Source organism: Dendrobates tinctorius, unplaced genomic scaffold (genome assembly GCF_039654945.1).
Source record: "Dendrobates tinctorius isolate UK_male_01 unplaced genomic scaffold, ASM3965494v1 ptg000084l, whole genome shotgun sequence".
Taxonomy (NCBI): domain Eukaryota; kingdom Metazoa; phylum Chordata; class Amphibia; order Anura; family Dendrobatidae; genus Dendrobates; species Dendrobates tinctorius.
Genome location: NW_027361752.1, coordinates 52706808 through 52734683, shown reverse-complemented (window position 1 = coordinate 52734683; position 27876 = coordinate 52706808). Strand labels below are relative to the sequence as shown.

At 48.5% G+C, this 27876-nt stretch overlaps 1 protein-coding gene across 1 annotated transcript in view; it reads right to left on the bottom strand.

Annotated features, from left to right (window-relative positions):
- Nucleotides 1–6130: 6130 nt before the first annotated feature.
- LOC141097494 (interferon-induced GTP-binding protein Mx1-like) overlaps nt 6131–27876 on the bottom strand; it is a 71072-nt gene continuing 49326 nt past the window's right edge. Inside the window, exons 12-15 of the mRNA XM_073584709.1 lie at nt 26614–26772; nt 16805–16881; nt 15040–15252; nt 6131–7264 (exon numbers count right to left, since the gene is read on the bottom strand). Of these exons, the coding sequence (XP_073440810.1) occupies nt 7031–7264; nt 15040–15252; nt 16805–16881; nt 26614–26772 (683 nt within the window). The 3' untranslated portion in view covers nt 6131–7030. The remainder of the gene's footprint in view (nt 7265–15039; nt 15253–16804; nt 16882–26613; nt 26773–27876) is intronic.

Here is a 27876-nt window from a genome sequence, read left to right as displayed (position 1 = left end):
ACAGAACTCGACCCCAAGGACACGGGGTTAGAGTTTCTCTTGGCCCTTTGAGCGCACGGCGTCGCTGCCGCGAACACCGCTATAGACGCTGGATACGGAGAGTGGAGCACGTGCACTGTGGCGTGCCGAGTCACTGATGGGGACTAATGCCTGACTCTGACTCTGCCCTACCTACACCTAAGCCTGGGCGCTAGCAGTCTAGGCTGCACAACACATGCATACCAAGGGTAGGGGTTTCATGATGAGTCAGTCACCAGAGACATTCATACGTGCATACATCACTCACTCCTCATGGTCTGAAAATACAGAGTATCCTAGCGCATGGCCGAGTGGCCATGCGAACCTTTTATAGCCGCGAGCGTCCGGGACCTTCCTGGCTTCTCGGATGGGCCAATCCGAACAGGAGCAGGACCTGAGCACGTGACCTTCGATCTCCAATGGGAGATCACTCCATGGGCATGCTCAGTGGCCTGACATGAGGACTTAGTCCCTGGAGAATCTCACTGCTGAGCAGCCTGCATTGCCATAGCTGTGCCAGAGGTGGCAGCAGCAAGCAAACCCACAGAGGTGGTCTGGGCAGAGTGCCGGGACCGATGAGTTTGCTGAGCAACCTCCTCTGCGGCTGGGGAGGAATGGGAGACCGCCGGGAGCAGGGCTCGGGATTGCCGCTGTGCAGCAACAGGAACCTGACTCCTAACATTACCCCCCCTCCTAGGGACCCCTCTCTGAGCCTCGCACCGCTCAAATTCCGCAATGAGAAGTGGAGTGTGGATGTTGTCCACCGGCTCCCAGGACCGAGCCTCTGGACCATGACCCTTCCAATCCACCAAATAAAACTTTTTGCCCCGCATCATCTTGCATCCCACAATGGCATTGACATCAAACTCGTCAGACGACAGGTCTGATGTCCCGGCAGAAGGCTCAGAAATAGCCCAGTGTGGTGGAAGGGCCTGGCGGTAGACCACAGGATTGATCTGCTCGAGGACCTTGAAAGGGCCAATATAGCGCGGTGCGAACTTAGTGGATTCAGCCCGCAGCCTGATGTTTCGGGCAGAAAGCCACACTAGGTCGCCAGGGACGAAGGTCAGGGCAGGACGCCTGTGTGCATCAGCAGAGGCTCTCATTGTCTCCTTGGAGAGCCGGATAGCATCCTGCATGTGATCCCAAATGTTGCGTGCCTCCACCACCCAGTCTGCCACCCTAGAGTCGGTGGATGACACGGGCATGGGCACGGGGACACGCGGATGCTGGCCGTCATTTAAGAGGAATGGAGTCTGACCCCGGTCGCTGACAATCTTATCCGGCCTGCCGTGCAGACGGAAGACATGTTTAATAAACAACGCTGCCAGGCCCCGTGCAGAAGGCAGCCGCGAGAGTGGCACCAGATGCACCATCTTGGAGAAATGATCGGTGACCACCCAAATGATGGTGCTGCCACTGGACTTGGGCAGACCCACCACAAAGTCCATACCGACCATCTCCCAGGGCCTGTCCACTACTGGCAGGAGATAGAGTAACCCAGCGGGCCACTGCCGAGAGGACCGATTCTGGGCGCAAGAGACGCACGCCTGAATATAGTCCCTGACGTCACAGGCCATATGCGGCCACCAGTACGTCCTTGCCAGGAGATCAGAGGTCCGTTTGGTCCCAAAATGTCCCCCCACCCTGGACGAATGAGCCCAAGAGAGGACCTCCGGTCGCAGATGGGCAGGGACAAAAGTCTTGCCTGGAGGTACCGACTCGAGAGCAACCGGAGCCACAGTCCTCAGGCTTTCCGATGGGACTATCAGCCGAGGCTCCTCCTTCTCCTCCGATGACACCTCGGAGCAAGAAAGAGCGTCGGCCCGGACGTTCTTCTCCCCGGAGAGAAAATGCAGGGTGAAATGGAATCGGGAGAAGAACAAGGACCATCTGGCCTGGCGAGAATTCAGCCGCTGGGCTGTCTGTAGATAGACCAAATTTTTGTTTTCGGTGAACACCTGGAAAGGGTGGCGAGCCCCCTCCAGGAGGTGTCTCCACTCTGAGAAGGCCAGCTTCATTGCTAGCAACTCCCTGTCCCCGATGGAATAATTCCTCTCCGCTGGTGTGAAGGTCTTAGAGAAGAAGCATGGGTGCTTCCGACCTTGACAGACCTTCTGGAACAGGACCGCTCCAGCACCGACAGAAGAGGCATCCACCTCCAGAATGAAGGGCTTATCTGCATCGGGGCGATGTAGAATGGGAGCGCTAGCGAAGTGGGATTTAATAGAAGCGAAGGCCTTGGAGACAGTTTCCGACCACAGTTTGGGGTTTGCACCCTTCTTGATGAGGGCTACCAAGGGCGCTACCAAAGTTGAGAAATGGGGAATGAATTGGCGGTAGTAATTTATGAACCCCATAAAGTACTGCACCACTTTGAGAGAATGGGGTTCTTGCCAATCCATCACCGCCTGTGGTTTGGCAGGATCCATGGCCAAACCCTGGGTAGAGATGATGTAGCCCAGGAAAGGCAAGGACTCCTGCTCAAACACACATTTCTCCAACTTGGCGTAAAGGGAGTTTGCCCGCAGGAGATCGAAAACTTTGCAAACATCTCTCCGATGGGAGTCAATATCTGGAGAGTAAATGAGAATATCGTCCAGATAGACTACTACCGAGGTGGTAAGCATATCCCGGAAATATCGTTCACAAAGTCTTGGAAGACGGCTGGCGCATTACATAGCCCGAAGGGCATCACCAGGTATTCATAGTGCCCATCTCTGGTGTTAAATGCCGTCTTCCATTCGTCCCCCTCACGGATGCGAATCAGGTTATAAGCTCCTCGCAGATCAAGCTTAGTAAACCCTCTCGCTCCCCGTAGCCTATCGAACAGTTCCGATATCAGGGGTAGAGGATACTTGTTCTTAACGGTTATGGCATTAAGACCCCTGTAATCGATGCACGGACGTAATTCTCCATTCTTCTTTTGGACAAAGAAGAATCCCGCTCCCGCCTGAGACACCGACTTCCTAATGAATCCTCTTGCCAGATTCTCCCTGATGTACTGAGACATGGCTTCTGTCGGGAGAGAGAGGGGATAGACTCGACCCTGGGGAGGCTCAGCACCGGGCAAGAGGTCAATAGGACAGTCGTAAGGGCGGTGCGGCGGAAGGGTCTCCGCCGTGTTCTTGGAGAAAACGTCTGCATACTGCTGGTACGGCTTGGGAAGCGATGAGAGATCTGCGGGAACCTCAGAGGTAGCGACCTGTACGCAGTCCCTCAGACACCTACCCTCGCAGGACTTGCTCCAACCGAGGATTTTTCCCGAGGACCACTCTATGTGAGGAGAGTGAGCTCGTAACCAGGGAACTCCTAGGAGGACCTGGTCGATACCTTCGGGCATAACAAGAAGAGACAGCATCTCCTGATGAGAAGGAGACAGTGAGAGTCTCAGTGGAGCCGTCTGGTGGGTGATTTCGGACGGGAGTGTCGAACCATTCACCACTCTGATAGTGACTGGTTGAGGTAGCAGGACCAGGGGGATTGCGTGTTGCTGGGCGAAGGCAGACGACATGAAATTGCCCTCCGCCCCAGAGTCCACACAAACCTCCACGATCAGAGTGGAAGAATTGAACTCTAACGCCCCTTTAAACAGGAGCTTGGAGGAGAAAGTCGCTGTGTCTAGTAGGCCCCCTCCGATAACCACTAGACGTGAGCGTTTCCCGACCGCTGTGGGCATTGGTTAGCAACGTACCCAGTCTGCCGACAACGGAAACAGACTGGAGATACCCGTGCAGGCAGGAACTTGGACCCTGTGCGGGACACCTCCATGGCCTCTAGAGGCTCGGGCGGCTGACCGGGAGATTCCAGCCATATAGCAAAATTTGGCGCCAAACTATATCGTTGGCTGGACTTGGAGCACTCCAGCCCTCGCTCGGTGGAGTGAACGTTAATTCGGGTGGAGACCATAATGAGCTCCTCCAAAGTGGTGGGCACCTCCCTGGTAGCCAGGGCGTCTTTGACATGATCAGCCAGGCCTCTCCAGAATATAGGTATGAGAACATTATCTGGCCACTCCTGCTCGGAGGCCAGAATTCTGAAGAGGATGGCATACTGGCTGACCAGAGACGGACCCTGGGTTAGGGCCAGCAACTGAAGTGCTGTGTCGTGCGTGACCCGAGGTCCCAGGAACACCTGCTTCAGATTGAGCAGAAAATGGGTTGCACTCTGTACCAGGGGATCCCCACGCTCCCGCAGCGGGGTGGCCCACTCCAAGGCCCTGCCCAACAAGAGGGAGATGATAAATCCCACCTTGGCCTGCTCAGAGGGAAATCGTGTGGCCAGCAACTCCAGGTGAATGGAGCACTGACTCACGAAACCCCTGCATGATGCACTATCACCCGAGAACTTCTCGGGCAGCGGGAGTCGAGACAAGGTCGGGGCAGGGCTGGCCGTGGAGACACGGGCGACAGCCTCTGTAGCTGCTTGAACAGCGACCGAAGTAACATCCGCAGCTGAGGTGGAATGCTCTAGCGCTGCCAACCTACCCTCCTGCTGCTGGATGTACCTGTGCAGTCGTTGTTCGTCCACCATTACTAGCCAGACCCTGGCGCTAGGATGTTAGGGCTGGCGGAACGCACCAAATTATAAATAATAGTAGGTGCGTTCACAGCCCGGGGTTCACCGTGCAGAGGTGGTACACTGCTGCTAGGTAATGGCGGAAGAATAGAGCGGCATGAAAACAGTCACACGTGGGTTACGTCACCCAGTGTGAACAGGAGTGAACTCTGTTGACTCACAGAGCCGCACAGCCGCTGAACGCAAATACCGGAGCCTGTTTAGCTCACAGAGCCCGGCCAAAAACCGCACAGAAAGCGGCCACAGAACTCTACCCCAAGGACACAGGGTTAGAGTTCCTCTTGGCCCTCTGAGCGCACGGCGTCGGTGCCGCGAACGCCGCTATAGACGCTGGCTACAGAGTGTGGAGCACGTGCACTGTGGCGTGCCGAGTCACTGATGGGGACTAATGCCTGACTCCGACTCTGCCCTACCTACACCTAAGCCTGGGCGCTAGCAGGCTAGGCTGCACAACACATGCGTACCAAGGGTAGGGGTTTCATAATGAGTCAGTCACCAGAGACATTCATATGTGCATACATCACTCACTCCTCATGGTCTGAAAATACAGAGTATTCTAGCGCATGGCCGAGCGGCCATGCGAACCTTTTATAGCCACGAGCGTCCGGGACCTTCCTGGCTTCTCGGATGGGCCAATCCGAACAGGAGCAGGACCTGAGCACGTGACCTTCGATCTCCAATGGGAGATCACTCCACGGGCATGCTCAGTGGCCCGACATGAGGACTTAGTCCCTGGAGAATCTCGCTGCTGAGCAGCCTGCGTTGCCATAGCTGTGCCAGAGGTGGCAGCAGCAAACAAACCCACGGAGGTGGTCTGGGCAGAGTGCCGGGACCGACGAGTTTGCTGAGCAACCTCCTCTGGGGAGGAATGGGAGACCGCCGGGAGCAGGGCTCGGGATTCCCACTGTGCAGCATCAGGAACCCAACGCCTAACATTGGTTGCAGCAATCAGCAGGTGCATCATGCGAGCACTGCAGCCAATCGGCAACAGCTGAACACACCAGCAATGATTTTTAAAAGAACATTCACATATAGTCAGAGCAGAAGAAACACACATTTTTAACTGTTTTTTATCTTCCTGTGCCCAAACTCTTAAAATGAATTTGCATCAAGTTTCAGACAATTATCAGCCTGATCAGAAGTTCAGATTTCTCTCTTATTGGATTATCTCTCCCAGTAATATAGGCTGGATGTAAGCGTTCTATATATCCAGGGGGCTGCCATCTTCATTAGCTCATATACCAGCACAACCACTTATTTCCTCTTTATGTGCTTTTCACCAACCTTTTTCTCTCCCCTCCCTGCGACTGTACATGCTTTCTCCATTTCATCTCCCCACTGCTATTTCTAACACTGAGAGAAGGGAGAAGAACAGCAGCACTTCTGGTGAATGTGTAACATTCTTGCAGATCACTCGGCTAGATAAAGGACTTACCCACTCTTCAGCAGCAAAGTAGTAGAACAATTTGTTCTGAAAACTATTTAGAAAGTTTTTAACTTTTGCATTTAGGAAGCAAATAAACAAATAAAAAAATCAGAGTGAAGGTGTAGTCTTTAATGCGTTACAATCTTGGTAATATACAACAATATTTCAGTAGAATAAAAGCGTGCATATGTTTTCTGTGAATGATATATTAGCAATTTTTGCAACAATTTGCATACTATTTATGTAAGTAAATTTGTATTTAGTGAGAAGAATTCTTGAAATCATCAGGGAAGCAAAGATCTTTCCTTAATTCAGTTTACTCGACATCGTGATACAGAAATGTTTAAGAAAAATAAGTAAAAATATCGGGAGAACGTACGCCAGGAAAAAGCAAACATTGGATTGACAGAAGCCAAATTTATTGCACATCTCTTAATAAATGTGTTACATATTTAAGTTGTACATGTAAGAAAAAAATGAAATTAAGCTAAAATTGACTCTAATTTTTTTGCGGTAAGCCATAGGAAATGTGTCATCTGGTTGACCCCGTTAAACTCTGGCATTTAATCAAGCTAGTGCAAAACTGAAAAAAGTTGTAAAATGTTTATTAATAAATACACTTTAAATTAATAAACTTGTATAAAGGGGATTATAAATTTCCCCCATGGAAAGGGGCATCATGGGGGACAGGCTAAGAGCACAACGGCATCACAGGTCTTTCGACCAATCATTCTTCAAAAAGTTGGAGGGGTTGATCACCCTTTTTTTAAAGGAAGAATGGACTGAAATTGGCGCTTGAGTGGAGCAGCACAATGAGGCAACGGATTAATAAGTGATATTAAGTGATAAGTGATAAAAATAGTTATTTATTTTTTTATTTTCAGACCACACGGAACGGTTTTTCTTGTTAAAAAATGAGGATGGATTTCCCCTTTTAACTCATATAATTATCATACAAATCTTCACATAAAATAATGCTAAGAAAAAAATTCTAAAAAAATGGGTTTTTCAGTTACTACTTGAAAATTTCTGTAAACGCTCCCGGGCCATGTTGAGCCGTTGAATCTGATCCTTGAGCCTCTGTCTGTCTCCGGACAGACCGTCCCGTTCTTCTAGGAGGTCGGTCTTGTTTCGTTCTTCCAGCAGACGGATCATTTCAAATTGTAATTTCTCCCTGAATTCATATAGGATGTAATGCTGAATAATCAGAGGAACCTGATTAGCCAAACGTGTGGTGGTGTTCTGGAAGAGGAAGAAAGACCAAAAATGTTTAAAAAAAAATTGGAATCTCAATCTGATTTTGTTTTGGATGAATCCAGCAAAATAGCAGCTCGTTTATTGAGGGCTGAAGAGGTAAAAAAAAAAAAGATTATACTCAGACAACCCTCACCGCTCTGAACCTTCTTTGGTACTGTGCTGCCTATTTTTCATAGTTTTATAGTTTTTAAGGTTGAAGTTAGACTTAAATCCATCAAATTCAACCTATAAATGTGGATCCAGATCCTATAGTGGATCCAACCCATAGTAGACCACTCAACATGAGGATCCAGGGGAAGGCAAAAACCCCATGGCAGCTCCACAAAAGAAAAATAGATTTTCCATCTTTTAAACATTTCTAAGAGATGACCTGTTTGTCCAGATAGGCCGTACAGGGCCCATGGCCTTCAAGGGAGGCCGTCATGACGGGGTTAACGTGGGAATATAGGGAGCATTGTGGGTTTATGAGGCGTTCGGGGTTAATATAAGAGCAAGGGTGTTAGCTCATGGGAGTAGGAGGGGTCAGAGGTGGGGCACAGGGGCACTACATAGGAGATCAGCCATATTGCAGGGGCAGCCATTCCACATGGATCCCTGTAACACTAAGAAGCTCCACGTTACCTGTCATCATGGACGTGGAGGCCTTGCTGCAGACACTGCGGGATGCGGTGGGCACGCAGGGCACACAATGGCTGCAACAGTTGGTGAGCAGCCTTCTCCAAGGGGTGGCGACGAATGCTGCACAGATTCCCACTGACGGGCACCGGCTGCGGAGGTCCAGGCCTCCGGCGTGCTTAAGCCCTGAAGTCACTACCCGGGCCCAGCGCCGCAATAGGAGCTCCTCCGGGGACCCTCCAGCTGGAGGCGGGGGCAGCAGGTCGGCACTGATGCACGGAAGAGTTGAGAGGAATCCAGTTACACGGCGGGGCCTGCAACAGGGGGAGGTGTCGGCCTCCCCCTCCTCTGAGTCAGCGCGCAGGGTGTCGGGACCAGGAGTGGCACGTACAGGGGCTGCTGGCGTTCCCGCACTGCGCAGAGGTACAGGAGAAGCCAGGAGGAAGGGGCCTTATGACCAGGCCCCTCAGCGTCGGGATTACTGCGGGCGGCAGTCGGCCGGCCAAGCCATGAGCGCTCTGCCTGGGGCAGAGCATGACACGGCAGGATTTTTCACCGCAGGGCCGGAGGTGATGTTTGCGGTCCAGGGGGGGGCCGTCTGGCGCTTCTGATGGCAGAGTAGGCAGCCTGTCATGAGGCTCACATGCTGCCTCTCAATGCGGGCAGCAGGACGCTTGCCCGAGACATGCAGCAGCAACAGCGACGGCACCTGTGGTCCCTGCACGGATGGCTGGCACAGGTCAGAGTGCCAGTCGGCTGTCTGTGGGGCAGGGAGACCCGGGAGCTAATGAAGAAATGGAGGAGCAGAGCAGATGCGGTTCAATTCAAGGACAACAGCTGCAGCTAGGTGAGAGCGAACAACTAATTTCTTTTAACCCTCTTTTAGCTTCACAAGGGAATAGGAATCAGGATGTGTTTTCTAGGGGAGTTAGCGGGGGTTTGGGGTTAATTATGCATAGGCTCAGAGACTTAGCTATGTTGCGGGGGCCCGGAGGTTCGCAGGGAGGGCTGTCACAGTACGCCGCCTGGATGGGAAATGTTAGGGAGACTTTAGGGGTTGGGGTTTTATCAGATGGGGTTGAAGGGGCCAGTAGCATTATCCCTCGAGATAGGGTGCCAGCTTCTACAGAGGGAGCCACTGGGTTGCCTGTGGGTAATACACCATCGGTTGATATAGCGTTGTCAAGTCAGGCGGGGGGTGGCGGAAAAGAAAAGGAAGATACGGTGCGCCTGGACGATTCAGCAAGAGGAGATGTCTATATGTGTTTCGAGGGACCACTGGGTGCACATTTGAAGCAGGAGGTTAAAGAGAAGATATGGAAAGGGGATTATATTGAAATATTTTCTTTATTACCCCTAGAACACTTTAATTTAGATAGGTTGAGGAGGGAGGATTCTAAGAAGGAAGATGAGGAGAAGAGGAGGTATTGGTTAATTCCCAGAACCTTCTCTAATTGGTTACAAGTATTCGCTATTTTAACTAGCGTGACTGGTGAGAAGGCCCCTGAAAATTGTTCATGACTTTTCTGTTACATGGACGTGATCGGTGAGGCATATCGGGTTTATGGCGGTCAGGGCTGGTTAAGGTACAGCAAGCAATTCAGGCAGCGGAAGGCAGTTCGGCCTAGCATTCGTTGAGATCACAACGACATAGCTCTCTGGATGAGGGTTATGGTTCCGTCTAGGATGGGTCAAAGTAGTGAGCCTTTTCCAGGGGGCACTGGGGGTCCGGGACAGTCAGGACACTCAGTGGCTATGCAGAGGACTGTGCTTCGCGTTCAATGAGGGGTCATGCAAATTCGGGGCAAAATGCAAATTTAAGCACGAATGTTCAGCTTGTGGAGGCATACATGGAGCAATAAAACGTTTTAGAGGGGGCAGTCGGAAAGGAAGTGAAGGCAGTGGAAAAAGGAGCGACGCCAGTTCGACTGGACGTGATGGAGGGATTTCTAAGCAGGTACCCTGAAAGAGCAGCAGCTGCTCTACTAATGGAGGGCTTTAGAGAGGGTTTCAAAATTCCGTCAGTTGAGACGGCTGTTTGTTTTTCCACAAAAAAATTAAAATCAGCATTGCAGTTTCCTGATGTGGTAACTGATAAATTAAAGAAAGAAGTTGCCCTGGGTAGGATGGCCGGACCTTTTGCACAGGCTCCCCTCAGTAATTTGAGGGTTTCCCCACTGGGGGTGGTCCCGAAGAAGGAGCCCAATACGTTCAGGCTGATCCATCACCTATCCTTCCCGAAAGGGTCATCGGTGAATGATGGCATTGATCCACAGATATGTTCGGTGCTGTATACGTCTTTTGACGCGGCCATGGATTGGGTGCGGTTTGGTGGAAAAGGAGCATGGTTGGCTAAGACTGACATAGAAGCGGCATTTCGGCTGTTGCCAGTTCACCCTGATAGCCTGCACTTGTTGGGATGTTTTTGGGACGGAGGATTTTTTGTTGATCGCTGTCTCCCTATGGGCTGTTCTCTCTCTTGTGCATATTTTGAGACGTTCAGCACATTTTTGGAGTGGGCTGTGAAAGAGGTGTCTGGACTGGGTTCGCGTATCCACTACCCTGATGACTTTCTGTTTGTCGGTCCGACTCAGGGTTCTGATTGCTCGTTGTTACTACATACCATGGAAAGTTTGGCAAAGAAGTTTGGGGTTTTCACTAGCGGCCGGTGAAAGTGTTGAGTTTTTTAGGTATCAAGATCGATACTTTGGCAATGGAGTGTAGGTTACCGGACGATAAGGTGTTCGCATTGCGGGAGGAAGTCCAGAGAGCAAGAAGTTCAAAGAAAATATCTCTACGTGACTTACAATCGTTGCTGGACAAGCTAAATTTCGCTTGTAGAATTATGCCGATGGGTCGGGCATTTTGTCGAAGGTTATCGTTGGCAACGGTGGGAGAGAGATCCCCGGTACACTTCATCAGATTGAAGGAGTTACAGGAGGACCTGACAGTATGGGCATAGTTTTTCGATTTGGATTCAGCCGGTAGTGACCGCTGATACTTTGGGTCTTTTCAGGAGGACGGTGGAGGGTCGTGGCTTTTGCTTGTTTTTTTCACAGTAGTTGGTTGGAGGCGGAATGGCTTTCATCTTGCAGGGAGCAGGGTCTGTTGTCAAATCAGGTTTTGATTCATTTGTTTCCCATTGTAGTGGCACTGTCATTGTGATGTGAAAAGGTGAGAGATAGGAAGATTCGTTTCCTTGTGTGCTGGAAGGTGTGGTAAAAGTCAATTCCTTATCATCGGCATCCCCGGCGGTCGTGAAATGTTACAGCGTTTAGTCATGTTGGGGTTAAGTTTTAACCTATGGGTTATGGCGGAGGTCAAGTCGGAAGTTTTTAATCCTGTCATTGACGCTTTTTCTTATTTACAGTGGGAACGCTTTCGGGAGCTGGCGCCTCAAGCGGATTCATCGGGCATGGAATGTCCAGCAGAGTTGTGGAATCTTCCTTGCATGCAGTAGGGCATTTGTTGTCAAAGTCCTTATCGGACAGGTCATGGAGGCAATGCAGTCAAGCTTGGAGTATTTGGGAGATTTGGAGGGTTTCTTTAGGTGAGGGAATGGATGATGAAGGCAGATTGCTGTTATTGATAGAACATTGCAAGGAATAGGGTTGGTCAGTGCCTAAACTGAATAAGTTGTTAGCGGGTCTTGCTTTTGGTTTCAACGTCAGAGGTCTTAGAGATGTGACTAAAGGCCCCTTTACATTTAGCGATGCACCAGCGATCCCGACCACGATACGACCCGGTCAGGATCGCTGGTGCATCGCTAAATGGTCCCGTCCGCGTCCACACGTCGCTCGTCGGCGCCAGCAGGATGCCCAGTAGGAAGCGCCCGACGAGAAATGGAGCTGCGTGATCAGCGACAGACAGCGGGGGGGAGCCAGTTGGAGGTAAGTATCACACATAGCGATATCGCTGCTGCGTTGCCAAATCGGTGATGCTTTAGCGATATTGCTAGCGATATCGCTATGTGTAAAACCCCCATAAGTCCTTTCTGGCGCTGCTGAAAGGATGGAGGAAGGGGTGGAGAGTGGAAGATAAGAGACGGCCAGTTTTGTATGAGGTATTATTAGTTTTGGGTAGTCAGCTGCCAGTAGTGTGTTCGTCGCAGTGGGAGGTGGATTTATTTAGGGCGGCTTTTGCATTGGCCTTTTTTGGAGCTTTTTGTTTGGGGGAGTTGGTTAGCCCATCCAAATTTAAAAAAGGGGGCTTGTTGAGGGAAGATTTGGATGTTTATAGTGATAGAGTTGTGGTGTTTCTTCAGTCTTCCAAAACAGATGTGGAGGGAAAGGGTTGTGTTACACCCGGTCCCCGTCCTGGCGCTGCGCCCAGGTCTGCCGCTGTTACACCTGGCCCCCGTCCTGGTGCTGCGTCCAGGCCTGCCACTGCTCTCCGTTCTGGGCACTCACCTCGAGCCTCTCATGCTGCTGCTCAGCATTCTGTCCTCCCTCCTGCCTCCTCCTCCTGGCGTCCTGTGAGGAGATCTGTAACTAAGGCTGTTAGGGCACGCCCACCCGCTCTCTTGCCTTCTTAAAGGGGGGGGCGTGCATTATTCAAAAAATGCAATCAACCAATGGCAGCGCACTGGCTGCTATTTCTGGCCTCTCCTCCATAGGGAGAGCGCCACAGCAACGAGTATCTATCATTGCTACATCCAGTTCTCATGCTAACCTGTCTGCTCTGCATCTGCAGTCTCTGTGCATTGTCTAATACTCTCTGTTTCCACAGCATATCAGTATCCTGTGTTACTTGGTTATATCAGCAACCATCTGGGCTTAAGCCATCCCGTTCCGCCTACAGCCATCTGAGTCCAAGGACTGTGTGAAGGTCACTGGAACCGACTCCTTACCAACTAACCGGATCCAGGACCCAGTGCATTACGGACTCTGCTGTAACTTTTGTTATCCCTTTTGGTCCCGCTGGGACAGCTGCCACGTGTTCGGGGTCTAACTGGAGGTAGCACCTGTGTCCTCCGGGTATTCCATTCTGGCCCTGCCTGAGGGGCTTTACTACGGGTGCCCGGGGCTCACTAGTCACGCCCCCTTCGGAGCCCCTCTGACCGTGGTCCCGAGGTTCCACTTAAAAAATAAAAACGAATGTGAACTTCACCATCTCTGCCTCCGCTTCCATTCGTTACAGGTTGTAAGGTTGTGTTGTCTGGGGTTACTGGTTCAAAAAAAGGACCTCGAAAAATAATAATGGGATTATAGAGTCAATTGTAACACCAGAAGCAACACAGAAAAAAATCCCCTAAAATATAGCTTTTAATTCAATCACTAAAAACATTAGTATTAATGACTAAAAAAGGGGAGGGGTAGAGGAAAGAAAATGAAGGGTAACAGAAATACTGTTATAATTCTATTCAAATACAACAAAGGGCCACAGGCTAAATTGCCCTAGTTTGCCCTAAATCAACCCTTCCTAGCTGCGGAGGTTGGCACCCTAGTTGTTGACGATATGGCGCCCCCGCTCAACGTCGGTATCCCTAGTAACCCCTAAGCCTCCCTAAGTATACAAAAAAGGACACAAAAAAGGAATACACACACACACTTTTTTAGTCATTAATACTAATGTTTTTAGTGATTGAATTAAAAGCTATATTTTAGGGGATTTTTTTCTGTGTTGCTTCTGGGGTTATTGGTTCACCTTTGTGTCCAGAAGTTTGTGCCAGTGACTTTATGAGGCGGGGTGGCCGGTTAGATAACCCATTTTTAGTACATGAGGGCGGTTCATTTTTATCACGTTTTCAATTTGTAGCAGTATTTAAGGTTGTTTGGAATTGGGGGGCATATCGGCGAAGCATTACAGTGAGCATTACAGTGGACACTCCTTTAGGATCGGTGCAGCCACGGAGGCGGCCAGGAGGGGTTTAGGGGAGGAGATGGTGAAGAGGATGGGCGGTGGGAATCGTCAAGGTTTAGTTCGTATATCCGCCCGAATTTAGTTTAAGGATGCGGTTTCTGGTTATTCCTGTGGTTACAGAATGTTTTGTCAAATTTGTTTCAGGCGACGGTCAACGGCTTATTTGGATAATGGGACATTCTTTCGTTTTCTGGGCTGCGATACGGGCCTTGGTTCGTCACGACTGATGTCAGTAGGGTATCCCTCGGGAGACGGCGATTCTGGGTTGGATCGGTAAACGCGGGATGGTCTGGAGTCAATTTTTGCCCGAGTTTCACCGTTTTGTGCGTTTGGACAGGGCGCCAGATGTTGTTGTTTTACATCTTAGTGGGAATGATTTGGGCAAAAGGCCTTGCAGGGAATTGATCAAGGACATCAAGTTCGATTTGCTGAGGCTGAGGTCTCTGAAGCTTTTGGTTGTTTGGTCTGACATCATCCCTAGGAGGGTCTGGCGGGGGGCCCCCTCAGTTGAAGGGGTGAATATAGTAAGGATTAAGGTAAATAGAGCAGTGTTGCGTTTTATGGCAAGGAACGGTGCAGTGGTGGTGCGCCATTTGGAATCTGGAGTTGGAGAATTTTGGAGATCTGACAGTGTTCATTTGATTGCTGTCGGAACCGACATGTGGTGCCTGGCCATACAAGACGGTATTGAAACAAGTCTGAGAATTTGGAGGGACATAAATGTCTAAGGGGGTCAGAGAAGATTTATGTTAGTGGCGTGGGGAGGAGGTCCTCGGAGTTGGTGGAATTAGGGAATGGCGGACTGGAGGTGGGGGGATCTCAAGGGGCCCTGGACTCCCCCTGTGTGATTTTAAGTGGATGGGGCAATTAAGGGGCTTGTTAAGTGGTTGGATTTGGCCGGTTTTGGTTACTATTTGCCTACGAGCTGGTGCATAGCGGCTGGGGGTAAAACTAATCCTGGAGGCCAAAGTGGAATTTACATATCTGCAGTTGAGATATTTCGGGCTTCGAAGACCACCCATCCCGGGAGATTATTGTTAAACTGTTTGTAATTTATGTTTAATAAAAGGCTGTTGTGGCCATTTAATCCATTTGGTGTCTTGTGGTTTCTGTGAAAAAGGGGGAGGCTATCGGTTAAGAGTTAAACTTTCAAAGAAACTAAGGAGTAGATGAGAGAATGGTAAGAAAGGCCCGCATGAATCACGTGTACCCCTTACGTCATGTGTCTGTACTGATGTTTGTAGACATCTTGTTCTATACAATCCTGTGCATTAGTGACTAACCTGAAAATAAGCTTCCAGATGGCAGGACAGTTCGTTCATTGACAGCTGCCTCTGGTCATGCAGGATCTGATTTCTTTCTGTAGATTTTATAGCTGACAAAGCCTCACAGTACAGAGTGTCCTGGCAATGAATGATTTTCTCCATTTTGAATTGTAGAGTGATTGTCGCCTCAGCATCTTTTTTCTGCTTGTGAGAAATATCTTCGATTTTATCCTTGAAACATGGAAGAGAGTACAAATGTGAAAGATAAGTGGAAATGAGAGATGAAGAATCTGAGCATATCTCATACTATCCTTATTGAAAAAATGACCAAGTATGGCATTGACAAGGCTATGGATAGGCAAATTCATAACTGGCTCAGTGATCGTACTCAAAGAGTTGTGATAAATGGCTGCACATCTAATTGGAAGAGTGTTTCAAGTGGGGTACCACAAGGCTCTGTCCTGTGTTGTTCAACATTTTTTTAAATTATCTAGATAAGGTAACTGAAGGTAAACTAATCAAATTTGCAGACGATGCAAAGCTAGGAGGGATAGTTAACACTAGAGAAGACAGAGAAAGGATTTAGAAGGATCTAGATAAGCTTGAACAAAGGGCAGTGAATGGTATTTAACAGGGAGAAATGCAAGATTTTACATCTGGGCAAGAAAAAAATGCATCTGTGGAATGGGAGGAATAGAACTAAGTACAGCACGTGTCAAAAAGACTTGGGTATACTAATAGATCACAGACTGAATATGAGTCAACAGTGTGATGCAGCAGCAAAAAAGGAAACAGTTCTAGAATATATAAAGAGAAGTATAGAGTCTAGATCACATGAAGTAATTATCCCCCTCGGTTCCTCCTTGGTCAGGCCTCACCTGGAATACTGTGTCCAGTTCCGGGCACCACATTTTAAAAAAAGACATGGAAAAATTAGAGCAAGTTCAGGGAAGAGCTACCAGGATGGTGAGCGGACTGCAAAGTATGTCCAACAAGGAACGGTTAAAGGATCTGGGAATGTTTAGCTTGTAAATAGTAAGCTTAAGAGGAGACTTAACAGCTGTCTACAAATATCTGAAAGGCTGTCACAGTGTAGAGGGATCATCCTTAATCTCATTTGGACATAGAAGCAAGAGAAGCAATGTGATGAAACTGAAAGGGAGAAGATACAGACTAGATATTAGAAAAAACTTTTTGACACAGAGGGAGATCAATAAGTGGAACAGGCTGCGACGAGAGGTGGTGAGTTCTCCTTCAATGGAAGTCTTCAAACAAAGACTGGACAGACATCTGTCTGAGATGGTTTAGTGAATCCTGCATTGAGCAGGGGTTGGACACGATGACCCTGGAGGGCCCTTCCAAATCTAACAATCTATGATTCTATGAGCAAATGATCCTCCAATCCTTTCTTCTATTAAAAAAAACTATAGGCTGCTGCATGTGACTTGAGATTGTCTAATCTTAACAGTGTGCAATATGCAAACTGTGAGGATTGCCCTTTTATGCCTGCTCATCCACTTGTCCCAAAACATCGAGTGAAGCAGGAAAAGTTACTTGTCTGACATAAAGGAAGTCACGTTGACAACCGATTGAGCAGTCAATAAAGGGGAACCCTAACAGTGTGCATATTGATCACTATTAGGATTCAGCATTTTGTTGTCACATAAAGTGATTGCAAAAATTTACATTCAGGTCAGAAAACCTCTTTATCTCAGAAGTCAGTAAAATTTGATGCAAAAATATATATTTTTATGGTAGACAACACAATTTCTACAAACCTTACCATGGCAGCGTAGCCAAGATTCTCGAACTGAACAAAACGTGTAGAAGCTACGTCTTTAAAGCATTTCTGGATGAGTTCTAGAACGATACAAAGGATATTTATCACTTAAAAGTTGTGCAACTTATTTTCAAAGCCGAATTGTTTTTTACTTTCCATTCAAATGCTAAAGTGTTAAATTTGCTCAGCCCGATTTTTTTACTTTTTAGCAAATACACAAACCATAGATATTTTTCTAAAAGCTGGACAATGAATTTTTCTGAAACAATGAAAATGAAATATTTTAAATAAAGGGGTATTCTACCACTCATTAAAAAATTCTCTCAACCTTATTCATGTAAAAAAAAAAAAAAGGATAGAAAAAAAGTGTTACATTTCGGAAGGGCCACCATTTTTTGGCATGGAGGAAGCTTCAAAACATGAAAAAAAAAAAAGGCATTGTGATGCCTTATTTAAAAAGTTACTGTAATTTCAATTTTTTTCATAAGTCAATAATACGCATGAAAATAAAAAAAAACTTTGTAATTCAGTATATCTTATTAGAGAAATCTTTCTCCTTCTGGACCGATCTTTCATTATCAAAATTCTCAATTCACCGGTAAAATCTGTCTTCAGTGAATTTTCTCCTTATTGGGATAGGAAATGACAGTTGGTGCTCATAAAGCTGTATGGAGAACTGTAGCTGTTGTTTCAGCAGAATGCTTGTGTCTGATTCTAGCTCCTCCCTCTTCATAGAATGTCTGTGTTCCTCTAGTTCCTTCCCTCTCCATAGAATGTCTGTGTTCCTCTAGTTCCTTCCCTCTCCACAGAATATCTGTGTTCCTCTAGCTCCTCCCTCTCCATAGAATCCGTGTCCGCTTCTAGCTCCTCCCTGTCCATAGAATGTCTGTCTGCCTCTAGCTCCTCCCTCTCCACAGAATGTCTGTGTCTGCCTCTAGCTCCTCCCCCTCCATAGAATGTCTTTCTGCCTCTAGCTCCTCCCTCTCCACAGAATGTCTGTGTCTGCTTCTAGCTCCTCTCTCCACCGAATGTCTGTGTCTGCATCTAGCTCCTCCCTCTCCACAGAATGTCTGTGTGTTTCTCTAGCTCCTCCCTTAAAATGTCTGTGTCTGCCTCTAGCTCCTCCCTCTCCACAGAATGTGTGTCTGCCTCTAGCTCCTCCCTCTCCACAGAATGTCTGTGTCTGCCTCTAGCTCCTCGCTCTCCACAGTATGTCTGTGTCTGCCTCCAGCTCCTCCCTTAAAATGTCTGTGTCTACCTCTAGCTAATCCCTCTCCATAAAATGTCTGTGTGCACCTCTAGCTCCTCCCTCTCCATAGAATGCCTGTGTCCGCCTCTAGCTTCTCCCTCTCCATAGAATGTCTGTCTGCCTCTAGCTCCTCCCTCTCCACAGAATGTCTGTGTGCGCCTCTAGCTCCTCCCTCTCCATAGAATGTCTGTCTGCCTCTAGCTCCTCCCTCTCCACAGAATGTCTGTGTGCGCCTCTAGCTCCTCCCTCTCCATAGAATGTCTGTCTGCCTCTAGCTCCTCCCTCTCCACAGAATGCCTGTGTCTGCCTCTAGCTCCTCCCTTTCCATAGAATGTCTGCGTCTGCCTCTAGCTCCTCCCTTAAAATGTCTGTGTCTGCCTCTAGCTCCTCCCTCTCCATAGAATGTCTGTGTGCACCTCTAGCTCCTCCCTCTCCATAGAATGCCTGTGTCCGCCTCTAGCTCCTCCCCCTCCATATAATGTGTTTGCCTCTAGTTCCTCCCTCTCCATAGAATGTCTGTCTGCCTCTAGCTCCTCCCTCTCCACAGAATGTCTGTGTGCGCCTCTAGCTCCTCCCTCTCCTTAGAATGCCTGTGTCCGCCTCTAGCTCCTCCCTTTCCATAGAATGTCTGCGTCTGCCTCTAGCTCCTCCCTTAAGATGTCTGTGTCTGCCTCTAGCTCCTCCCTCTCCATAGAATGTCTGTGTGCACCTCTAGCTCCTTCCTCTCCATAGAATGCCTGTGTCTGCCTCTAGCTCCTCCCTCTCCATAGAATGTCTGTCTGCCTCTAGCTCCTCCCTCTCCACAGAATGCCTGTGTCCGCCTCTAGCTCCTCCCTTTCCATAGAATGTCTGCGTCTGCCTCTAGCTCCTCCCTTAAAATGTCTGTGTCTGCCTCTAGCTCCTCCCTCTCCATAGAATGTCTGTGTGCACCTCTAGCTCCTCCCTCTCCATAGAATGCCTGTGTCCGCCTCTAGCTCCTCCCCCTCTATATAATGTGTTTGCCTCTAGTTCCTCCCTCTCCATAGAATGTCTGTCTGCCTCTAGCTCCTCCCTCTCCACAGAATGTCTGTGTGCGCCTCTAGCTCCTCCCTCTCCTTAGAATGCCTGTGTCCGCCTCTAGCTCCTCCCTTTCCATAGAATGTCTGCGTCTGCCTCTAGCTCCTCCCTTAAAATGTCTGTGTCTGCCTCTAGCTCCTCCCTCTCCATAGAATGTCTGTGTGCACCTCTAGCTCCTCCCCCTCCATAGAATGCCTGTGTCTGCCTCTAGCTCCTCCCCCTCCATAGATTGTGTCTGCCTCTAGCTCCTTCCTCTCCATAGAATGTCTGTGTCTGCCTCTAGCTCCTTCCTCTCCATAGAATGTCTGTGTCTGCCTCTAGCTCCTTCCTCTCCATAGAATGTCTGTGTCTGCCTCTAGCTCCTTCCTCTCCATAGAATGTCTGTGTCTGCCTCTAGTTCCTCCCACTCCATAGAATTTTAGAAGAACCAACTGTCTTCTCCTATCTCAGTAATGTGAACATCTGTCTTCACTAAATACAGAATTTACAGATTTTACATCTGAACTGAAATATCAGTCCGGGAGGAGAAAGAAGTGGATTTTTCTGATAAGATATATTACAAAGTTTCTAATTTTAATGTGTTGTCTTGAATTGTGAAATAAAAATGAAAATGTCAGTTACTCTTTAAGCATTTTTACATCATGGACATTTTTTTTTCTTTGTTGAAAATATAGTCAGGAAAACCCTGTAATATCATATATTGTTTCAAATGAAGAAGAAAAAAATAATTGAAAAAAATATGGAATCGTCAATAAAACTAATCCCAAATGGCAATTTTTTGCTCCTGGTTGGATTTTTATGATGACATGAGCTGTTTGAGTCACAGACTTGGACTTGACTAATGATAGATAATATTGCTCATGGTTCTAAATTTTCTAAGAGAAGTTGACAGATCAGAACAGGGTCGGGCTGGGGTGTCTAGGGCCCACTAGGGGAATGGACTCTCGGGGCCCACCCTAGTTATATGCAAATATCTGTCAGTCGTTATCCCCATTATAGTGGAGCTTCAGCTGTAAAACACAGGTGGCTCCTGCACATCTACTGTGCGCCCCCATAACTGGGATGTATAATTACAGTAGCTTACATTAATGGGGTTCTTTGGTTAAAACAAGTTATCACCGATCCATGGGCTCCACAGGATAGGTGATCGCTTAGGTCCGACCATTAGAAACTATATATAGTCCTCCATACTGATTGGAAGAATGAGGAAGTTTTATCCCTGATAGGACATTTTAAAATGGAGCGGCAGGTGGGATATCTGACCAAAGCTCCATTCATTCTCTTTGGGCCTTCTATAAAAAAAACAAGTTCAGCCACTGAGGGAATGAATGGATCAGTGATCAAGTCAGACATGCCACTCCAGTCTAATGGGGATAAAAGCTCCACATTCTGCCGATTGGGTCCACATAGTCCACCATACAATATTATGGGCAACCACATAGTCCACCATACAATATTATGGGCAACCACATAGTCCTCCATACAGTATTATGGGCTCCACATAGTCCGCCATACAGTATTATGAGCACCACGTAGTCCTCCATATAGTATTATTAGCACCACATAGTGCTCCATACAGTATTATGGGCACTACATAGTCCTCCATACAGTATTATTGGCACCACATAGTCCGCCATATGGTATTCTGAGCACCCACATAGTCCGCCATACAGTATTATGAGCAGTGCACCCACATAGTCCATCTTACAGAATTATGGGAAACCACATAGTCCGCCATACAGTATTATGGGCACCACATAGTCCTCCATATAGTATTTTGAGCACCCACATAGTCCGCCATACAGTATTTTGAGCACCCACATAGTCCGCCATACAGTATTATGAGCAGTGCACCCACATAGTCCGCCATACAGTATTATGGGCACCTCATAGTCCGCCATACAGTATTATGGACAATCACATTGTCCACCATACAGTATTATGGGCAACCACATTGTCCTCCATACAGTATTATGAGCACCCACATAGTCCACCTTACAGAATTATGGGAAACCACATAGTCCGCCATACAGTATTATGGGCACACCACATAGTCCTCCATATAGTATTTTGAGCACCCACATAGTCCGCCATACAGTATTTTGAGCACCCACATAGTCCGCCATACAGTATTATGGGCACCTCATAGTCCGGCATACAGTATTATGGGCACCACATAGTCCTCCATACGGTATTATGAGCACCCAAATTGTCCGCCATACAGTATTACGAGCACCCACATAGTCCGCCATACAGTATTATGGGAGGTCCGCTATTTAGTATTTTGAGCACCCACATAGTCCGCCAAACAGTATTATGACCACCACATAGTCCGCCATACAGTATTATGGGCACCTCATATCCGGCATACAGTATTATGGGCACCACATAGTCTGCCGTACAGTATTATGGGCACCACATAGTCCGCCATACAGTATTATGGGAAACCACAGTCTTCCATACAGTATTATGAGCACCCACATAGTCCACCATACAGTATTATGGGCACCTCATAGTTCGCCATACAGTATTATGGGCACCTCATAGTCCGCCATACAGTATTATGGGCCCCATATAATGCTCCTCCATACAGTATTATGGGGCACCTGCTCCTTCATACAGTATTATGGGCCCCCTGCTCCTCCATGCAGCACATTATGGCCCCCCTGCTCCTCATTGTAGCACATTATGGCCCCCCAGCTAATCCATGCAGCACATTATGGCCTCCCCTGCTCCTTCCTCCATGCAGCATATTATGGCCTCCCCTGCTCCTCCATGCAGCATATTATGGCCTCCCCTGCTCCTCCATGCAGCATATTATGGCCTCCCCTTCTCCTCCATGCAGCACATTATGGCCTCCCCTGCTCCTCCATGCAGCATACTGTTAGGGACGGCGGAACGCACTAAATATAAATAATAGGAAGTGCGTTCGCCGCCCGGGGTCCACCGTGCAGTAGGTGTAACAACCGCTGCTGAGTAATGGCAGACTCGCTATATGGCGGTATACTGCGCTCGGGTTAAACCTCACCCGAGGTGCGCAGAGCAGACTCTGTTAAACTCACAGAGGCGCTTTAGTACAAATAAAGCATAAACGCCGAGCCTGTTAGCTTCACAGGTCTCAGCTGGCGTGCACACACGGTATACGGTCACAGGACGCGGCCCAAGGCCGAGGTCGGTGTCCGTCCTGACCTACCGTGCGTGCGGCGTCGCTACCGCGAACGCCAGTAAGTGCTGGTAACTGCAGCGCGGCGGTAACTACTGCCGCTGTACGACAGTGCCGTGAGGCATCACACTATCGGACGCTAGTGTAGAGGTGCGGTGTGCAGTGTGGCGTATGGCTTGCCACTGACTGGCACTAACTATATCCCTAATTCTCTAACCACATACGTAATATCAGAGGGAAGGGGTTTCAAATGAGTCAGTCACCAGAATCATACATCCGTCACCATTCACACATCTAGCAAGTATAGTCTATACTAGCGCATGGCCGAGCGGCCAATGCCGGCCTTTTATAGCCATGCGCTTCCGGGACCTTCCAGACCTCTGAAATGGGCCAATCAGATCAGGAGAAGGACCTGAGCACGTGACCCCCGATCTCCACTGGGAGATCGTCTCGTGGGCATGCCCAGTAGCGCGGCGAGAGGACTTAGCCTCTGGAGTGGTTTCCTGCAAAGCAGGCTGCGCTACCATTGCTGGTCCAGAGGTGGCAGCGATATCCAGACCCAGGGAGCTGGTCTGAGCAGGGCGCCTGGATCGCTGAGATTGCTGTGCAGGTCCCTGAGTGGTCGGAGAGGAATGGGAGACCGCTGGATGTATGGCTCTGGATTCCTGCTGTGCAGCTGCAGGAATCCGACGCCTAACACATACTATGACCTCCTCTGCTCCGGCACAGAGTCCAGGTGTGGGGAGGAGGACCCCTATATAGTGATTGGGCCGGAACCAGGGGGACCGCCATCAGGGTTATTGAAGAAACCACATCAGGGGAATTACAAAGGGAGACATGTGATTGAAGTTGTCAGGGCAACAGGGGGCGGGGCGAGGGTAAAAGGAGCAGGGGGCGCGCTAAGGTGGCAGTTGAAGGAGAGCCTGACAGGAAGGAGAGAGCCGTGCGGCAGAGAGAGGACTGTGGCAACTGACGGTGTGGAAAAGAGAGACAGGCAGGAGACTGAAAAGGGAAAATTTGAGACTGACCGAAGGTTGACGCGTAAGAGACTCTCCCCGGGAGTTTCCCCCCGCAAACATTCAGGTAAAGTGACGGCCGCTGATTCCCTCCGTGGTGTGACAGGACCGGGATCTCAGGCGACCGCTGCGACGACACAGCAATCCGGTACAGTGGCCAGGACACTGCCCCCCTGTCTTCTCCCACAGCTGCGGCCCCGTCATCACCGACCTCAGGGGACGTCACCTCGCTATAGGCAGCCGCAGAGCCCCGTCCCGGTTACTGAGGGGACACTGAGCAGAATTTGTTAACGTTTATGTTTTTGAAACTGCGTCATGACCTGGCTGGGGAACGAGCGCCTCTAAACGGACGCCTGGGAGATTGACCCCCCGAACAGTCTCTTCAGGGCCTGCTGTGCCCCCACCATTCCCATTTCTTCAGGGCCTGTTGTGCCCCACCGTGCCAGCTTCTTCAGGGCCCGTTGTGCCCCACCGACCCCATTTCTTCAGGGCCCGTTGCGCCCCACCGTCCAGTTTCTTCAGGGCCTGTTGCGCCCCATCGTTCCGGTTTCTTCAGGGCCTGCTGCGCCCCATCGTTCTGGTCTCTTCGGGGCTGGACAAGCACAAGTCCTTCCGGGAAGTCGTGGATTACAAGGCAGCCACATCTGCAACCCCTGAGTGGTCGTGAACTCGAGCGACGCCCGGAAGGCTAAGTGTATTATAGAGAAAATAAGGACCCTTTTTGTTTTTAATGTTGTTTTACGAGTCCCTGCGAGGACAAATAGGTGTTTCCCCTTTCTCTGATTGAAGCAGTTTAGCCCTTGCGGCTTTAAAACTTATACAAGTTTATTTCACCCCACATTCAGTCTCGTGTCTCGTCACTGCATCCTGTGAGCCTGCTCGAATCCTACACAGGGAGCATGGTGACGAGAATGATATACTATTAAACTGCGTAGGCGACAACCGTTGGGCCCCCAGAAACCTATTTTTCCTCTCATTGTGACCCCATCAGGTAGCCGGAAAAAGAATGTAAGGGCGCACTGCAAGTACTCAAGGAAATAATTAATGTCGGGGGTGCAAATGGTCACATGAAAAGTTAATGCAACAAAAAAGGAAAGAAGACCACATAAAAATGCACACCACCGATATATATAATGATAACAGGAAAAGCTTTATTGACAACAATATAAATTTAAAAACATGTAAAAACAAAAAGGGAATACAATCCCCCTGTTACTCCTGATCAATACAATAATGAATTGAGTCTCATGCATATATCATCAGCATAAATAAAGGAACAAAAAAAAAGGAAAAACATCCACAATAAGGTGTATCCATATGATAGATGTAAATATATAATTACAGCAAAGAGCACCTAATGGTGCACAATCCTGATCAAATCGTCCTAATGCTGGAGACTCACACAATAAAATAGCCTTCACGTGGAAAATACCATGGATCTCATGTCAATCACAGCTGAAGTGCCACATAGTCTGGTAGAATATATAACATCCACAATACTTGAGATGAAGGTCCAGAAAAAATATATACAGTATAGACCAGCGCACAACATGTGCACAAAATGGTTCAATCCCATAAAGATGAATAAATAAATAACCGCACTGGATGCTGAGCTGCACACATAAAACCACTTAAATGAGTGGTAATAAAGTATCAAACAGGCAGATATTACTCAAGAAGCCATGATAATACCAAGTGAAAACCACACTAATGTGGATCTGCATGATCTGCAAGATATCAGGCAAAAAACGCTGTTGAAAAACAGCCAAGTATGCCCCTTTTTCCTTTTTTTTGTTCCTTTATTTATGCTGATGATATATGCATGAGACTCAATTCATTATTGTATTGATCAGGACTAACAGGGGGATTGTATTCCCTTTTTGTTTTTACATGTTTTTAAATTTATATTGTTGTCAATAAAGCTTTTCCTGTTATTATTATATATATCGGTGGTGTGCATTTTTATGTGGTGTTCTTTCCCATCAGGTAGCCGGCACATCCAGGGAGAATGGTGAGACACTATTACACTCACACTAAGTGTAGTAGTATCTCACCATCCTCCCTGGATGTGCCGGCTACCTGATGGGGCCACAATGAGAGAGGAAAAATAGGTTTCTGGGGACCCCCATGGTGGTCGCCGACGCCTTTGCTGTGTAAGTTACACAGCATAGGCGTTGGCGACCACCGTGGGTGTCCCCAGAAACCTATTTTTGCTCTCAGTGGGACCCCATCAGGTAGCCGGCACATCCAGGGAGGATGGTGAGATACTACTACACAGCATAGGGGCGACCACCATGGCGTGGGGCCCCAGAAACCTATTTTTCCTCTCGGTGGGACCCCATCAGGGAGGGTGCAGAGACAGCAGAGCAGCTCACCACGCCAGGCTAGCCAGCTCTACACAGGGCAGGCCGCAGGGCAGGTGTCAGAGTCAGACAGAGGGAGCCCGGCGGGGAGCACACACTCACACACCACCACACAGCGGGGCCCAGGCCGGCACTGCAGGACAGCGGGAGCTGGGACCCGGCAGAGCAGAGTCAGACTGACAGGAGGAGGACACAGACTCACGGTCACCCACTCTCTACTACTTCTCTACTCACCGGAGCCGGCAGCCAGAGAGAGCAGAGCAGCGCTGCATAGGAGCGAGCGGGAGCAGCGCTATTAGCCAGCCAGCAGCCAGAAAGCAGAGCGCAGTGCGTGTCACCGCCCACCAAGAACACAGCGATGTCACGCAGCAAGGTCCTGGGGGGGGGTGAGTCATCACTGAGTCATTGGAGCCGGAGCCAAAGCCAGCCAGTGTCCACCCGACACCGCGTCTGAGCGGGCCTCAGAGGGGGTACGCTATGTTATAATGTGCACGAGCGTCCCTGCAAATGCTGGGACACACTTTTAAAGGGCCCACGGCATTTAAAGGGGCAGCATTTTAAAAGGGCCCCAGCGACTCCTCGGGGCATACCGGGCATTTACCCGCTACCCCGCCAGGCCAGAGCGAGCCTGGATCAGAATTGGAGGATGGAGTCTTGGGGTTGCAGTCGTTCCTGGTTACATGAAGCTTAGGGGCCCAAAAAATATCCTTTGGCCCATGTGACCATACTAATAATATTGAAGACCCGTTATTGTTGGGGGCCGTGTTGGAGATTTCGATTAATGCTGTTGGAGACCACCAACATAAGAAGAATCACTGTCCTCATCATATCTACTCTTAGGTGTGCAAAGGAGCTGTATACACAGAACGATAGGACATTTTGCATCCAGAACTTTTGCCAAGTTCCTTTCTTTGTTCATAAGTGTAATATTCTCATGTGTCATTTCCATCACAGAATCATCTTACCGGTGATGTTGTGCAGCAGATTTAGAGCCGGAACCTGAAACATCACTATATGTTTCCTCATAATGTTCTCAAATTTATTGTAGTTGATGAATCCGATGAGCTCGCGGCCTCGATACTGATTCTCGTACACGTCCCTTTCTTGTTTCATCTCACTGACAACTGCAATGTGAAGACTCCGAGTTATACTGAAGCAATAGGTATATTTATTCCGAAAACTTAAGAGCTGAGAACTTATCGCATAACTTTGGTTTAGCTACACAAATTATTATTGCTTTAATAGGATCTGTCACTTGCCATAAATATGTATTTTTTTTTTTACTTTTTGTGTAAAAGCCGCTGTTCTTCTGAATCCGGCGCTGTTTTTCTTTTGTTACTACTCTTCTCCTTTCCTGTTGGAAAGTTGAGTTAAAGGGGGACCATAAAGGGGGAGACCATAAAGGGGATCGTTAAGGGGGACCATAAAGGGGATCATAAAGGGGGACCATAAAGTGGATCATAAAGGGGGACCATAAAGGGGATCATAATGGGGAACCATAAAGGGGATCATAAAGGGGGACCATAAAGGGGATCATTAAGGGGGACCATAAAGGGGATCATAAAGGGGATCATTAAGAGGGACCATAAAGGGGATCATAATGGGGAACCATAAAGGGGATCATAAAGAGGGACCATAAAGGGGGACTTTAAATGGAGACCATAAAGGGGGACTATAAGGGGGACCATAATGGGGGACTGTAAAGGGGACCAATAAAGGAGGATCATAAAGGGGGACCATAAATGGGGTATCATGTCATCATTTGCCCATACACAATACAATTTCTATATCTGTTCCTGTTTTCAAGATCGCTGCTTGCTGTGAACCAAAAGGAAACTTTTTTTCTGATTTAATTCCAGAAGATTGAAATCTGTCATGGTTCTGTGATGGACACATGGCTGCATGGCTTGTTTCCTTAATGTTATCAACGCTACGTCTTGTAATGTGCCGGGCACCGGAGAGTTTAGCACACGATAGGGACAGATTTTAATCCTCTGGAAAAAAGTAATAACATTTTTCACTGCGTAATCGCATGTAGAGATCTTGATAACTGTGGAATTGACGCAGGACGCAGGCTATGGTGCTGTATATTGTAAGGTCTCTTGCTGGGATGTGGAGTTTGACAGATGTGTGATAATCAGGAGAAAAGCGAGAGATGTGATTGAACTAACATTTATTAAAGATTTCGGAAACATAATCATGGCCACCCTGACATAAGAGTGAAGAGC